This window comes from Echeneis naucrates, chromosome 11 (assembly GCF_900963305.1).
Source record: "Echeneis naucrates chromosome 11, fEcheNa1.1, whole genome shotgun sequence".
NCBI classification, from domain to species: Eukaryota; Metazoa; Chordata; class Actinopteri; order Carangiformes; family Echeneidae; genus Echeneis; species Echeneis naucrates.
Genome location: NC_042521.1, coordinates 3426528 through 3440425, shown reverse-complemented (window position 1 = coordinate 3440425; position 13898 = coordinate 3426528). Strand labels below are relative to the sequence as shown.

At 41.8% G+C, this 13898-nt stretch overlaps 2 protein-coding genes across 4 annotated transcripts in view; both read right to left on the bottom strand.

Annotated features, from left to right (window-relative positions):
- The window catches only part of pleca (plectin a), an 83894-nt gene extending 80507 nt beyond the window's left edge, over positions 1-3387 (bottom strand). For both annotated transcript variants that reach the window (XM_029514931.1, XM_029514932.1), the window contains exons 1-3: positions 3228-3387; positions 2599-2636; positions 260-418 (exon numbers count right to left, since the gene is read on the bottom strand). In XM_029514931.1, coding sequence (XP_029370791.1) covers positions 260-418; positions 2599-2636; positions 3228-3387 — 357 coding nt within the window. The remainder of the gene's footprint in view (positions 1-259; positions 419-2598; positions 2637-3227) is intronic.
- Positions 3388-4535: 1148 nt separating this feature from the next.
- On the bottom strand, positions 4536-12255 carry eif3eb (eukaryotic translation initiation factor 3, subunit E, b). 2 transcript variants are annotated; one of them, XM_029513720.1, is made up of 13 exons: positions 12149-12255; positions 11608-11782; positions 10134-10251; positions 9974-10016; positions 9225-9329; positions 8976-9101; positions 8689-8813; positions 7818-7944; positions 7618-7719; positions 6022-6131; positions 5615-5717; positions 5247-5381; positions 4536-4838 (listed from the first exon to the last, which is right to left on the bottom strand). In XM_029513720.1, the coding sequence occupies exons 2-13, from the start codon at positions 11666-11668 to the stop codon at positions 4800-4802; spliced, it is 1194 nt and encodes a 397-aa protein (XP_029369580.1). In that variant the 5' UTR covers positions 11669-11782; positions 12149-12255; the 3' UTR covers positions 4536-4799. The 2 variants fall into 2 exon arrangements, with proteins under 2 accessions (XP_029369580.1, XP_029369579.1); XM_029513719.1 differs by having other exon boundaries at positions 11608-11725; positions 12149-12251.
- Positions 12256-13898: the final 1643 nt, after the last annotated feature.

Here is a 13898-nt window from a genome sequence, read left to right as displayed (position 1 = left end):
CTTTCTTCTGGCATCGCTTACAACCTGAGAAAAGCAATGTTGTCCCTGTTAAGTAAACTGAAAGTGCAGAATTTAGCGCAAAAGAATTCTTAATGAACAAACGCCTCAATTGGCTTTTAATTAATGTCACTGAAAAAGTAGTGAATCCACTTTGTGTTGATCCTCGCTGACAGAGGGATCATCACTGGAGTTTCAAACTGGTCCTGAATAAGCAGGAAAGAATCTTTTTGCTGGTGCTCAGTACAGAAATATTCCTCACCTCAGTCACAGTTTCCACACTGGCTTTAAGAGGTCGTCGCCTCCGTTTCCTCACCGCTGGGCCCGACGGTGGCTCCTGTCCAGGATCCACAGCCTCCTTGACCACGATTTCCTCTGACTGAGCAGTGACAGCTGGCTTCTCCTTGGACTTTTTCTTCCTCTGAAATGACAGGCAACTTTTGATCATTTCACATTTTCAGTTACCTGATGTAGTCAAAGCAGCATTTTCACACATTTCACCACATGGAAGCAGCTACTCTAGTTTATTAGTTTATGTTTGAGGGAGCAGTTTCCGTGGTCTTAATTGCCAGAATTACTGTAAGGCAACATCCACCTGATCCAAGGTCAGCATTTATTTCCTATATTAGAAACCCCTTTTTAAAGTTAAGAACAGACTTTTGTATTTTTAATTATAATAAGTGAAGAATCAGCCATCTCTGGGATAACTGAAGCACTGTCATATTTTCTGCAGTTAAAAAGTTTGACATGAAGTGTTTTGAATGGAGTTACTGTAAAGTTGTTTCCATTAAGATTAAAGAAATGCATGAATGGCATTTTCATTGTCAAAAAACACACAAGCTTCTCTTTCATCCAGCTGAAAACCAGATGCATTCACCATGAAATCATGCACTTTGTGTTCCGGCAGGGAAACACAGGCGGCTCAGCTCAACTGTGACCTCTGAATCAGAAGCTGACACAAACTACGATTACAACATTACGGACCCTTTCAGGCGACACCCCGGTCCTGGTTCGACCCCCAACACACCTGCCCATGCAGCGGTAAGTCTGGACTCAGATTTTGTCACTTGTATGGTTATAATCTCCAAACAGCCTGATGACATATGGTTACTGCACTATGTCAGTCAATGTGTGCAGTTCTGTCCCTCACACAGAGACCTCAAACGTCTCCCTGCCCCCACCCTCCCACCCCGCAAAAGGAGATGGACCTTTGTTGGCATGTTAGTGCCAAGCTAGACAAAGAGGTCCACTCATGGAACTGTTTCAGAGAGCCTCTCCGACTTATCACTAACAATGACTGCACAGTGCTTTTCCACTGTGTAGCAACCCTCATAGTGGCGGTGCCAAAACACAGAGTGAGGACAGTTATAGCAAAACACCAACCCACTTATACGATACTCAAATGGGATTGATGCGAGGTAAAGCTGCTGCCACTCAGAGGTAACTCTACTTGGATCAAATATGAATGATACAGGGAACGTCCTTGTGGGGCGACGTGATAGCCGAGTGATGAGGGCGCCAACCACATGGTGTATGATCAGAACAGAGAAGCTTCCACTCTGACTCTCTCCTGCATGTCATTCCCCGTCACTTCCTGTTTCTATACACTGCCCTATCAAGTAAAGGTGTAAAATACCCCCAAAAATGATGAGAAGAACATGCTGTTTTCCAGATGGGGGGTGCGGTTGACAGCAGCAGAGGTGTTGTCATAGTGTGTGTTGTATCTAGTTTAGCATTAAGACTTAAAACCCAAGGTGTTGCACTCTGCTTCACTGTTCAGTTAAAAATAAAAAGAGTAAAGTTTCCAAGTCACTGCGTGTTAAGAGGAAAAAGCGTGTCCTTTTTTTCTGCTTCAGCAAATAGCAGTTCCTCTTGTGTTATAAAGAAACACGCTTGTTCATGCCAGAAACATTAAATGCATCACTCCCCCCCCCCCCTTTGTTTTTACTGAGTCACAACAATCAGATGTAAAAACAGGCCATTGTCATAGGTTGCTATGAATACTGGCTGCAACATAAAATCACACAACCACTCAGCATGTGATTTTCAGTCAGTTTATCTGTCTGAAATGCTGCTGCTCAGCTTAAAGAGCTCATTCTGGACGCTGTGTAAATGTTGAAGGATCAAACCTACTTCATGACGTCTTTCCCGATCGAATATCTAAATACTGTGAAGTGACTCTGCAGCTGCAAACTCAGGAATGTAACATTATGGCAGAGGTACCAATTAGGGCAGCAGTTGAGTGAGAAGGTGACCAAGCAGGTTTTCATCTCTTTATGCCAGATGTTGTCAGAGACATATAATCATAATGACAATCAGACCAAGAAATATTCATGAGTCAGGACTTGGAATTAGTGACGCTAGACTGTTTGAGTTGCTTTGATGAACATGTCAAACTCGGTGTGTCACTGTGGAAAATGGAAGTGAAGGGGGACCTCTAAAGACTGAAGCAGGCATTACGGGCTCCTATGAAAACTGCTGTGATAACCAGACCACATTTAAACTTTGAGGAATTTAAAACATGAAGGCTTCATATTTTTCTTGCAGTTGCTGATTAAAACTCAAAGTGTTAATTTAATCTCACAAAATGCATTTTCTCACCTGAGTTGGAGCTTTGGACTTTGAGTGCTTCGCCATCACTGTATGGAAACAAACACATTTTATTTAAACAAGGTGAAAGCAAAAAAAGCAGCAATGGAATTGATTACAGCAAAAGTGGCTAATTTCAGCTGCCATCATAAAGGATGACAGAAGTATTCATTCATCGTTCAGACTGCAGTTGTCCACGTGCTATTCGCAGTGAAAAAGTTTTCCATGACACTGCAGATTTCTGACAGGAGCTGCAGGTTCACATCCCGTTATTTAGATGGAAAAGTACGTCTTAGTAGTGCTCATAGCTGCATCCTAAAAATAAAAACTCTTATTGCGCTCATGAGCATGAAAGACCCATTGTATCGTCTCACATGGGCAACAGCTCATTTAAACATGGATTGCTCCAACCACAAAACGGAGCCGGAGCCAGCAGGAGCTGGCGGTTTGTGGAAAATGTGGAGCTACAGCCTTGGAAAGGAAACACTAACAATTTGCAATTACCACCCTTGGAAAAAAAAAAAAACTGCATTTCCAAACTGAGTTGAAGTTAGAGCTCTGCAGTGTCTGACTTGTTTGAGTATATCACAGGCCTCCACACACCCACAGGATCGAGGGGGTGGGGCAGTGGACCCACCTACCTGCCAGGTACCTCTCCAAGGAGGGCGAGGAGCTCTGGTTCCAGCTGTAGCAGCAGCAGAAGAAGAGCCAGACCAGGAGGGTGGCCAGCACCAGTGCTAGGACCCAGAGGAGCCGGGCCACAGCTGGGTTCGTGACAGCCCAGGCTGTCAGGATATCCATGCTCGAAGAGGCTGCTTGTTTCAAACACAATCTGACTGGCTGGGTGTGAGTGGAGCGGAGCAGAGCGCAGCATGAAGAGGCTGCAGCGGGCCGCTCTGAGTCCTGAGTCCTCTCAGGAAGCCACACCGCCAACAGCAGCAGCCGGAGCAGCAGCAGCAGCAGCAGCAGCCACAGATGGAGACCAGCTGTTCCAGAAGGAGCCCTGCTCAGACCTCAGCCCACGTCAGCTCTGAGTGTGCGTGAGCGTGGGTGTGTATTAGCTTGTGCTTACGCATGAGTGTCTGTTCTACTTCAATGAGTCCTGAAAAAGTGTGTTTGCGAGTGTGTGTGCATAAGGAAAGCAGTTTGGAGGAGTGGCTAGGAGTCACAGCCACTCCCAGGCTGAACATCAGAAGGAATCCTGACATGGTAAAGGGGCTCTGGTGTTGAGGGGCAACACAGAAATGCACCTGGGGCTTTCCACTCATTATCTGAGCAGCTGGCAGCTGTTTGTGTTGGAAAGGTATAATTTTCTCCTGTACGCATTTTGAAGGCGAGCTAGGTCTGCCTGTCATTCCTCAGCCATCTTATATTTTGGAGATTTAGATTAGCAGGTTAGTCCTTTACATTAAAAAAAAAAACAACAACAACACGAATTTCCCTCTCAGGTGGAAATTATACAATCAGCACACACTAAACGAACACAAGTATTCACCCAGCCGGTTTGTGTTGGACCAGCTACATGTTACCGTAATTAATGTCTCTACTACAAACAGCACAAGTTGCACGTCAAATATTTGCTGAGAACGTGACAACAGATGGTCATTCAATATTCAGGAATAAGGCGTGGTCAGATACTAACTGCACAAGAATCACCAACTGACAGACTTGCAACACAAACAGCAGGGTTGAAATCGGTCCAAGAGTGTGACTGGTGCATTATCAGAGTCCTGTGAAATCTGCCTGCACAGGAAACTGATTTTCTTTCATATCATTCTTCTTCAGGTCGACGCCACTGGCCTCTGTTCTTACGGTTATGACAAATAATACAAATGTTAAACCCAGACACATACCGAGCTGGAGTCTGATGAATGCAGCTGAAAGCAAAAACAAACCAAGTACGCCATCTAGTGTTATATTATAAATGAAGGAGGAAGAAAAACTTTCTGAGGAAGCAAAATATGTTTAATGCTTAAAACATTTTTTTGGATTTTTTTGGTTTAAGCTGCCTCATAATCAAATCAACTCCAGATTTCCAATCAAAAGAAGTACCCATAATAAGCAAAATTGCTTCTTCTTGAAGTTTTTGTATTTCAGCAGTTAAAGTGGAAGTTAGAATATTATATGGTTGAACTCATAAATTAATAAATACAATAAAAATTCCTAAAAATATCCAAAGGTTCTTCGGCATCCTCTTGATGCCGATTTCCTTTTTAGTAGAAGCCCGAGTCTTGAGCAGCCCAGTTTGGTGTCTGAGGAGATGGCGACAAAGAGAGGTAAACATTAGCAGAGAAGTTAGTCGAAGCCATTTAACAAATAAAGGCACCAAGAGATGTGATTCAGTGAGGTGTGTTTTTTTTTTATGAACATGAGATCATATGTGACGCTGATGAACTTAAGCTCAGTGAAAAACTGAAGAGTGAAACTGAGTGTATTTTCACATGAATCCATCAGAGGGCAGCAGGACTCTGACTGTCTGAACTCAGATCTCACAGGTGAGCAACAACAGTACGACTTATCAAACATTCAGTGGTTAATTTTGTGTGTTTGAATCTTTCCAGACAAATAAATCCAGCTTTGAACTGGTGGTGACGGCAACCAGGCTGTCGATATATAATCTGACCAGACATCCTCTTTCTCTCAACAGTTCCTGAGTGTACCTCGTTCCTGTTGCTGTGAGCCAACCTCTTCTCAATGTTCATCGCCAACATCTGGCTACGGAAGGACAGACTCTTGGTCTTCTCGATCACCTGCTGGTAAGGCGATATTGCATTGTTGCCCATCACCACATGACCCTGAGAGGCAAAAATGGAAATATTAATTTCTGTGAAAGTATGACTAAGGTAGAGCTGCACTGTTGGATTTAATCCTGAGAGCTCTCATGCAGTTTTTCAGTCTGACAACAGCGGTATAAACAAATTAACACAGCTATGGTGCATTACCACACAGATTAGTGGTCTGTTTATGATAGTGTGAGTGATTTGAAGATTATCTGGAAGACGGCGGATCACTGAACGCAGAGCCTCACCAGTTTGGAGTCAATCTTGGCATCAAGCCTGGCGTTACGGATGAGGTTGACAATCCACCTCTCCGCCTCCTCGGGCGTCATGTTGAGCTTGTCTGCCAGCATGCTGAGAGGAGAGAGCGAAGGAGGAGGGGGGTATCTCAGTAAGTAATATCTTTTGGGGGAATATAAAGCCTTAAAAGCTCCCCTTTAAAAGTTTACTGTTCACTAGTTGGGGGGAAAAAAACTAGCGGGACATGAATTAAAATCCAAAACTGAGGAGCAACAAAAATCAAAATTACGTTGGTCATCTGGGTGTATTAATCTCAAACATCTTTTTATCTGTATCTCTCATCTGTCAATGGCGTCAGTTGTCTCACAAAGACCCAGCACACACATGGAATCTGTTCTGCCGTTCAAGGATATTGCACCTGATGCTGATACATTGATGGATTCGACAAAAAGTCTCAAAGATGAATAGACGGGCATTTTCTATGAAGTCCTCAAGGCAAGCGACCAGGAAAAAGTCATTCACAAGAACCTGAAGGAAAAAAGAAACCATACTACTGTGAGTACTCGGCTCTTTATGTACAAATCGCCCACAGCCTGAAGAAAAGACCAAATGTTTTCACAGCCAGTTGATCTACTTCTCTGCAAGCATGAGGCAACTTTCCAGGTGAACACACTCTTCTTCCAAATGTGTGTGTTTTCTCTATTCAGACAGATGAAACTGAAGCTCTTATTTCCAACCATAAACATGCTTCAACAGAATAAGTCTACTATGAGCAACACTTGAGTACATAATAGCACCATGCAACAACCACATCTGGAGTGTAGGCTGCCATTTCCAGTGATTTAGTTTTTACTTTCCATCTGATGGTTCATCTACCTTAACATAAAAATGCCCTCCCAATGCAGAGTCATTTTATTCAGATAGTTTTATATCGTAAGTTTAACAAAAGATTATGCTCATACAAGCTGTGTAGAATCACAGCAAGGTCTATTCATTGGCCAGACTTCTTCCAAGTGTGTTCAGGGCATCTGAATCACACGCTGCCTACAAGTTATTTTATTACAAAGAACCTGAATGTTCTGCCCTTGTGAAAATGAATATGAACAAATAAAATCTGAATAAACATGTTCAGACTTTGTTTATCAGAGAGATTTCTCCAGCACTAAACTGGAGAAGATATGGAGGCAGTAACATGAGCTGTGAAGCATCAACAGACTTGAGCTTAACAGTGACTTCTAGGAGATTATGGGTGACATTAAATCAGGCTGGATGTTTGGCCACCTCAAGAACTTAAATTTATTGAAAACATTGGTATTCAAGAATCTGAAAAAAAGCAGCAACCTTATTTTACTAACAACCTAACAAGGGAAATGAAAGTGAAAGTATTTATTCAATAACCCAGAAATACTCAATTAGCTTACAAGTCAAGAAAAATTGCCAACAGTAGATTAAAATCATGCAAAAATGTTTGTTTTTGGTTTTCTTTTCAAATGAAAACAACTTATTGATCTCTAGAGTTAAATATGAACGGGAAAATTTAAATCCCATTACTTTTAAAAGCCACAGACTTAATCAATGACGTTAATTCTTCCATCAATGCGCTCACTCTGTATCTGACAGCTGAGGTCTACTCAAGCACTGCCCAATTTCCACAAGAAAGAAGCCAGTGGATCAGAGTGCTCAGAGGATGTGCAAAGTGGCCCACGAGCACAACTACAAAAACTGCAGTCAGGGGTTTCTAAAGAGAAGGCAACCAAGCCCCAAATCTGACAGCTGGTCCGCTTTGAAAATCATACTGAATAAAACTAAGAGCCAGCAAATCAGGCCAGACATGGATTTGCTGAAGCTGAATAGCTGCAAAGTTAAATGCCTGGGACTCAGGAGATCAGTGCACCATGGCTGAGTGAAGCTTCATATTACCCTTCAGTCCCAGGAGACCGCTAACTGTTGTGGGGTGATTTAGGCATGCACTCCATGACAAACGCACACTGTCAAGCAGGGGAGCTCTGCTTACCGACTCGCACTCCCTGAGCTTCTTCTGGGCGCTGTCAAAGTCAAAGTTCACATAGAGACACTCCACAAATTCTGTGATTGGGTCTTTGTATGTGTACGACTCCTGTGGGAGAGCGGGAGAATTATTTATCAGTCATTTGATGACCAAATCCTTCAACTGTGTGACATAAAGCTTATTATGAAAACATACAATTATCTTACCTGTTGAATGACCTTTACCAAATCCTTCAGCACTTGTCTGCGCTTCCGAACGTCTTTGTTGGTGATGACTGCAGTTGTAAGGTACCGTAAGATGTGTGGGCACATTGTCTGGATGGCATTCAAGTACCTGACAAATACAAAGGAGGCAAACTAGTTCATTAATTATTGCGGTTTAAAAAAACGGTAGTGCACTCAGTGTATTATCATATTTTTAATAAATAAATAAAAATATAATATTTCTGTTTCCCAGTTCAGGATGTAAAGGAGGAATACACGGAGAATGCTGATCTACCGATTTATTTCTGCCGTTTAAAGTCCATTCTATTTCACAATGTAGTTAGTTATTTCACAATCCTGTTGCAGTGCTTCATGAATTTATTTTATCTGTCAAACTCACCCATCGAAGTTTGACCCCCCCCCCCCCAACAAATGGTTTGGCCACCGATCCTTCGCTAAGCCAAGCCCTCCTTAGTTACTGTTGCTATGCTAGGCTGTTTTCTGAGCCGATCGTTATGGAGAAATAATCCAGGCAGGATGAGAATTATACACCGTGGCCATATTCTTACCTGGAACACGCACAGAGGTGTGCATGTTACAAAAACTATTATAATGAAAAACAATGAACAGTAATGTTAGACTAGCACAAATATAGCAAGTTTTTTTTTTTTTTTTAATGTTGATCTTTTTTTAATCGCAGTCCAACGACACTTGCTGGAGATCCAGCAGGAGGCCGGATTACTTTCAGCCCTGTATACTGAGACTCAGACGTAGTAAGTATTTCCAGGGCAAGAAAATATATTTACATTATGAGTTGGAAGGACGTATAATTGTTTAAAACAACTACATCTATGTTGGAGAGACAGTGACTCACTGGGGCTGGTAGAGGAAGAGCTCGATGATGTTGTCCCTGCCTTTGGGATGGTTGAAGAAGACAAAGAGGGACCAGTGGATGAGCCAGGTCCTCTGCTGGAGCGACTGCAGCGGAGAGCTCACAGACTGAAACCACACAAACAGTTATGCACTGGTCATTTCCCACTTCAGTTAAAACAAACGGGGAACTTAATATCATCTAGCTAAAAGCTACTTGAACCATCTAAAATGTTTTGATTGCATCACTAAAATAAAATGCGACCTAGAACAGCCAAAGTTTCATCTTACATTGTTGTCTATAGTCTCTCTTAGTCGAGTGAGATCCTCCATGGCTGCTTCCCAGTTCTGCATCAGGATCTCAGAGGCCAGTTTCCCCCACAGGGAGCTCAGAGCATTCCTGTCTGTTGAGGGTACCTGAGCAGGAGACCAACAAAGACAGTGAGCAAGGAGCAGCATTTTTATTTTAAAAATATATAAAGAAAAGGAGTAAAATAAACAGTTTTACACAATACTTAAAATAAATGGGGTCATTCTCACCAAAACACGGAAGAAGTAGAGGTACTCAGCAGCCCCGGAGTAGTTACCACACTCGTACTGGAATTTAGCATACCTGTACAGAGTGTCCAGGTATTCCTGACGAAACTGAAACATTACAAAAGGTCAAATTTAAGAGGGTCCAACTCAGCAATCACCAGTGACACACAAATAACAAGTACCCTCCACTAAAAGGGCTTCTTATTTCTTCTTGAAATTTTGGTAGATAAAAGGCACAGCGAGGCACTAAAGTTATGACCTGAGGTTTTAAAGCAGTTAGATTTATCCACTGCTTTTCTAAATGTGAGCTTCTTAACTTTTTCTCTCCACCTCTTTAAACATTCAAAAAAATTATAATAATCCTGAGAGCTGCATGGATGACTGAGTCTGGCTGATTACTGGATGTTCTAGCATCTTTTATCTTTTTAGGCAAAGACAGTTCTTTTTGACAGCAAATTCTATTTCAAGTGGGTGTGAATAATGTTTATATGTACCAACTGCTCACAAACAAGGATTATAATTTAAGTTTTTTTTTTTTTTTTAGGTAAAATATTAAGCCATTGGCAGCCAGTGGAACTAGCTACTCTGATCTCAGTGAACAATGATTGGTGGGTGTTTTATTATTCTGAGAATCCTGCTGGCTCACAATGGTAACTGGTTGTTATGGAAACAAAAACACACAGCATGCTCCCCATTTTACAAGATTATAATGCAGTACACTTTTTATACAACCAGAGGAACAGTGAACTTACATTATGTTTCTCTGACAGATAGTCAAACAGCATCCTCCCATCTCTGATGAAGAAAAAACAGACTATAATACTTTCACAGGGATTGACAGCTATCAGTGATGTAGTATTTAATGAGCAAACTACTCGAAATAAAATCTTTTCTTTGACAAGTTTGTGTGACCTTGTGGATTGCATCTGCCGAGTGGTTTCTGGGTCTTCAAACATTTTGACAATTGGCTCTGTCTCTGACTGCAGCTGCTTTAGTTGGGCCACCACAGTGCTCCTCTTCTCTCTCAGGGCTAAAACACAATATTTTCCATCGTGAATTTTTACAACACACATTACAAAATAGTAATAATAGTAATAATCTCCCCAAGCAACTGGGAGAAATTAATGTTGTATTGGCATCCTTTTATAATCGTTCTTGTTGTTAGTGTCAGAATTAACAACCAAAGAGAAAAAAGCAGTGACAGTAAATGCTTCTATTTTCAAACCTTCTCCAGCTAGTGCCATGTTGAGATAACACTAAAAGACTGTGCTCTGATTCTTTCAACATAGCAGGACAATTGTGGCAACTATTAATAATAATAATCTCTGACTATTTTGGCCATTACCTCAGTCATTGATTTGTGAGTGTCAGAAAATAATAAGGAAATGTCTGCTGCAGTTTTAATGAGGCCCACCTGAATTCATCAAGCTGTCAGACTCACAAGGACCGAAAATGTTACCAGAAATAACCATCTTTAAGATGCAGATTGCTGGGATTTCTTATCTTATTAAACACCAAATAATTAATTCAACGTCCAAAATAGGTGGTGATTGATTTTCAAGCATCGTGGCATATGTGGTGAATTATAGCAGCTGCGGGTGTTAAAATCTGCCTCAAATGCTGCACCAAGATAGCTCATCATGTCAGAATCAGATCAGAATCAGACAATCTCCAGAGACAACAGCAACAGAATGACTGGTCCTGATCAACATTACAGTCAGCATGTGAACATGGTATTGCCTGCTGGGCTCTGTCCTGGGCTGCAGCCTCGAGTCTGTGGAGGTGGAGGGGGACAGGAGGATGACGGCGAAGCTGTCATCAATCACGGGCGATGTCGCCCACCCTCCACAGGAGACTTTGAGATCACCGGTAAGCTCCACCCACAGCGCGTGAAGGAGAGGCACCACAAGCGCTTCCTCCCCTCCGCTGACAGATTTTACAGCCAGCTCTGCTCCCAGCAGACCAATAACGTCATATGAGCAATATTCTATTCTGGTGTTACAATCCCATCACAACCACACCACATGTGCACCATATTTATGTGTTTATTCATTTACACACCCCATCCAGCCTACAGGAACCTAGTACATGTATATATATTTGCACAACTGCATTGATGGTAATACACCTCTGTACACCTTTCTCTACATTTTTATACAGTCCACTTATTCGCACCGAGTGCACTGGATGTGTGTGTCTGTGTGTACTGCTGCTGTTAACACTGAATTTCCCCACTGTGGAATAAATAAAGGAAACTCTAATCTAAAGAACTGTAGCACGTTCTCCAACATCATGAAAGAACCTGCCACCTGACTTCTTACTACTCTGATTGGATCCTTTTTGTTCACATTAACTATCCATCACATGAATGTGATGATTCACTCACAATGTGGGATCTCCTTGTCCGGGTACAGGTTTTTGTACACATCCATGGCGAAATCCACCATGTTAGTGTCGCTGAGGAGATCCAGCTTCCCCTGAAGAAGCTCCTTCTCATTGTAGATCTGTCACAATCGACAAACACGATCGACATTTCACCATGCAGCTAAACAACCAAACAGCTGTGAAGACATTATTAAAATACATATATAAATCAAGTTACAACGAACACAACACATGAATCCCTGAAGATGCTACATGCTAAATGCTAAAGTAACAAGAATAAGCGTATTAGCCAACTCCTAAAGATACAACACTGGCTTCACCGTTTTCTAGTAATATTTTACTTATTTAAAAATTAACCTCACACTAACTCTGCAGTTAAAAAATACTAAAACTAATCTGTAGTTTGGCTGCTCGTCGTCAGGCTATCTGGCGAGTGTTAGCCGGCTAGCAACTCCGAGGAATTATCGTATCTACAGATCAAAAACCCGACAGACAATCAATTACTTTTAAATGTACGATTCACGACATCAGCTGTGATGTACCTCTTTCACTGACAGGAACTCCAGCAGAGGAAAAACCAGATGTCGGTCCAGAAAATGTGCTATCTTGGTTGTCAAGTCGTACTCCGCCATCTTGGCCGGCTTCAAAAACAAACTTTATTGACAAAAAGGGCGATGACAAACAGAAATGTCATTCACTTTTCCCGTTTTTTTTGTTGGTTTGTTTCGTTGTTGTTTTTTGCTTTGTTTTTTTTTTTTTTTGGGGGGGGGGGGCGTTGAGGGAGCTTCATAAATAATATTTCGTGAAGGACTTTTTAGTTTTAATTGCACCGGAAATAAAAATATGAAATGTGTGTGTAATGGTAAGAGCAACGTAAAAATATAAATAAAGCACAGAAAACTAACCATGAAGGAACAAAACACATTATACAACACACTCGAAAGATAAAGTCAGGAAAGACGGTAATAAAGATTAGAAAAAAAATAGACAAAACTCTTCCAGTGAAAAATACATTTGGATTTTTTTTTAGAGGGTTTGAAATTTGCTAACCTTGTCTGTTTAGAGGTTGGTGGTTTTGTTTGTTTTTTATTACAGCATTACTTTTTTTTTTTTTTGGTGGGGGGTGTCGGTCGTTTCAAAAGATAAAAGCTCAATTGTGCTGAAAAATGTCATTGTGTCTCTGTTAGTGCTTTCGCCCCATGAATGTACGATTGGTTTGAGAGCTCCAGCTGTGGATTGGGCCACATCAGTGCAGATGCAGGTTATTATCCCCTGTAGCTATGACAAAAGCTCCAGGCAGCCAGGAAAATGCTGCGTGGAGTGTTTATGATCTTACACAAAGTCATACTAATACACCACAAAAATAAATACATGTGGAAACAAATGCACTAACTTTGTCATGGTCTCGTAGAAAAAGTCAGAGTATCTGCTATAAAAAGGTATAAACTCAAAAACACGTCAGCCGAAACATATGGGCTGAATCACACTCTGGACTCTTTAGACTTGCAGCCAAACTGAATGAGTCTGTGCTGCTTTATTGACCTCCCTGAGGTCAGAAGAAGGATTGGTAAGACAGTTAGCAGCTGTCACCACAGCAGGGACTGTGAGCCTTATCAGCATCAGTCAATGAGCAGGAAAAAGCACTGCTCTGCCTGCAAGGGACGGAACCAGCTCAAACCAGCTGAGATCAGGGACGACAAACTCACAGTGCTTTTTGTTTAGGGCGGCAGAATTAGGTGTGCAATGAGTGAAACTTTTAGTTGAAGCCAAAAATTATGATCAAATACCCAACAAGCACAAGCAACTGAGACAAGACTGATTGTTATGCACGTCGACAGACTTGCCCAACCTTTCCAGTGTCAGCACAACCTGACGATGGTGCTGGATTAGAAGTCAGAGAGTCATCCTGAGGGGGACGCAAACTTCTGAGCTGTCCATGTTGACAGAGAGAGGAGATAAAAAGTTAGAGGTCATTTATTATCTCGGATGCAGAACCAAAAAATGGCTTTGAAACGGTTTCAGGAATGTCTCTAACCAATAAGATATTCACACACATTTCATTCTGCAGCAGCTGAGAGCTGTTGCCAAGCCAGGCGTCACACTGTAAGCACAGCTTTGCAAATCATAAGCCTGAGTGCAAAAAAGGCGCTTGTTCCCAGAGTTAGTGGGAGAGGAAAGAGCTCCAGTTCCTTGTTACACTGGAATCAGTGGGCTTAAAGTGAGAAAAGCAACTTCTGCATGCACCACAAAACGCTTAGAGTAACTTGTCCAAAACTGCTTTCTCATCACTTT

Bases quoted from the DNA above. Each gene is read 5' to 3' on its own strand.
- eif3eb (XM_029513719.1), bottom strand. From the start codon at position 12,238: ATGGCGGAGTACGACTTGACAACCAAGATAGCACATTTTCTGGACCGA. The intron at 8,814-8,975 runs GTAAGATGAAAC...GTGTGGTTTCAG, and splicing joins GAGAGACTATAGACAACAAT to TCTGTGAGCTCTCCGCTGCA. The intron at 5,718-6,021 runs GTGCAATATCCT...CTCTCCTCTCAG, and splicing joins CATCAATGTATCAGCATCAG to CATGCTGGCAGACAAGCTCA.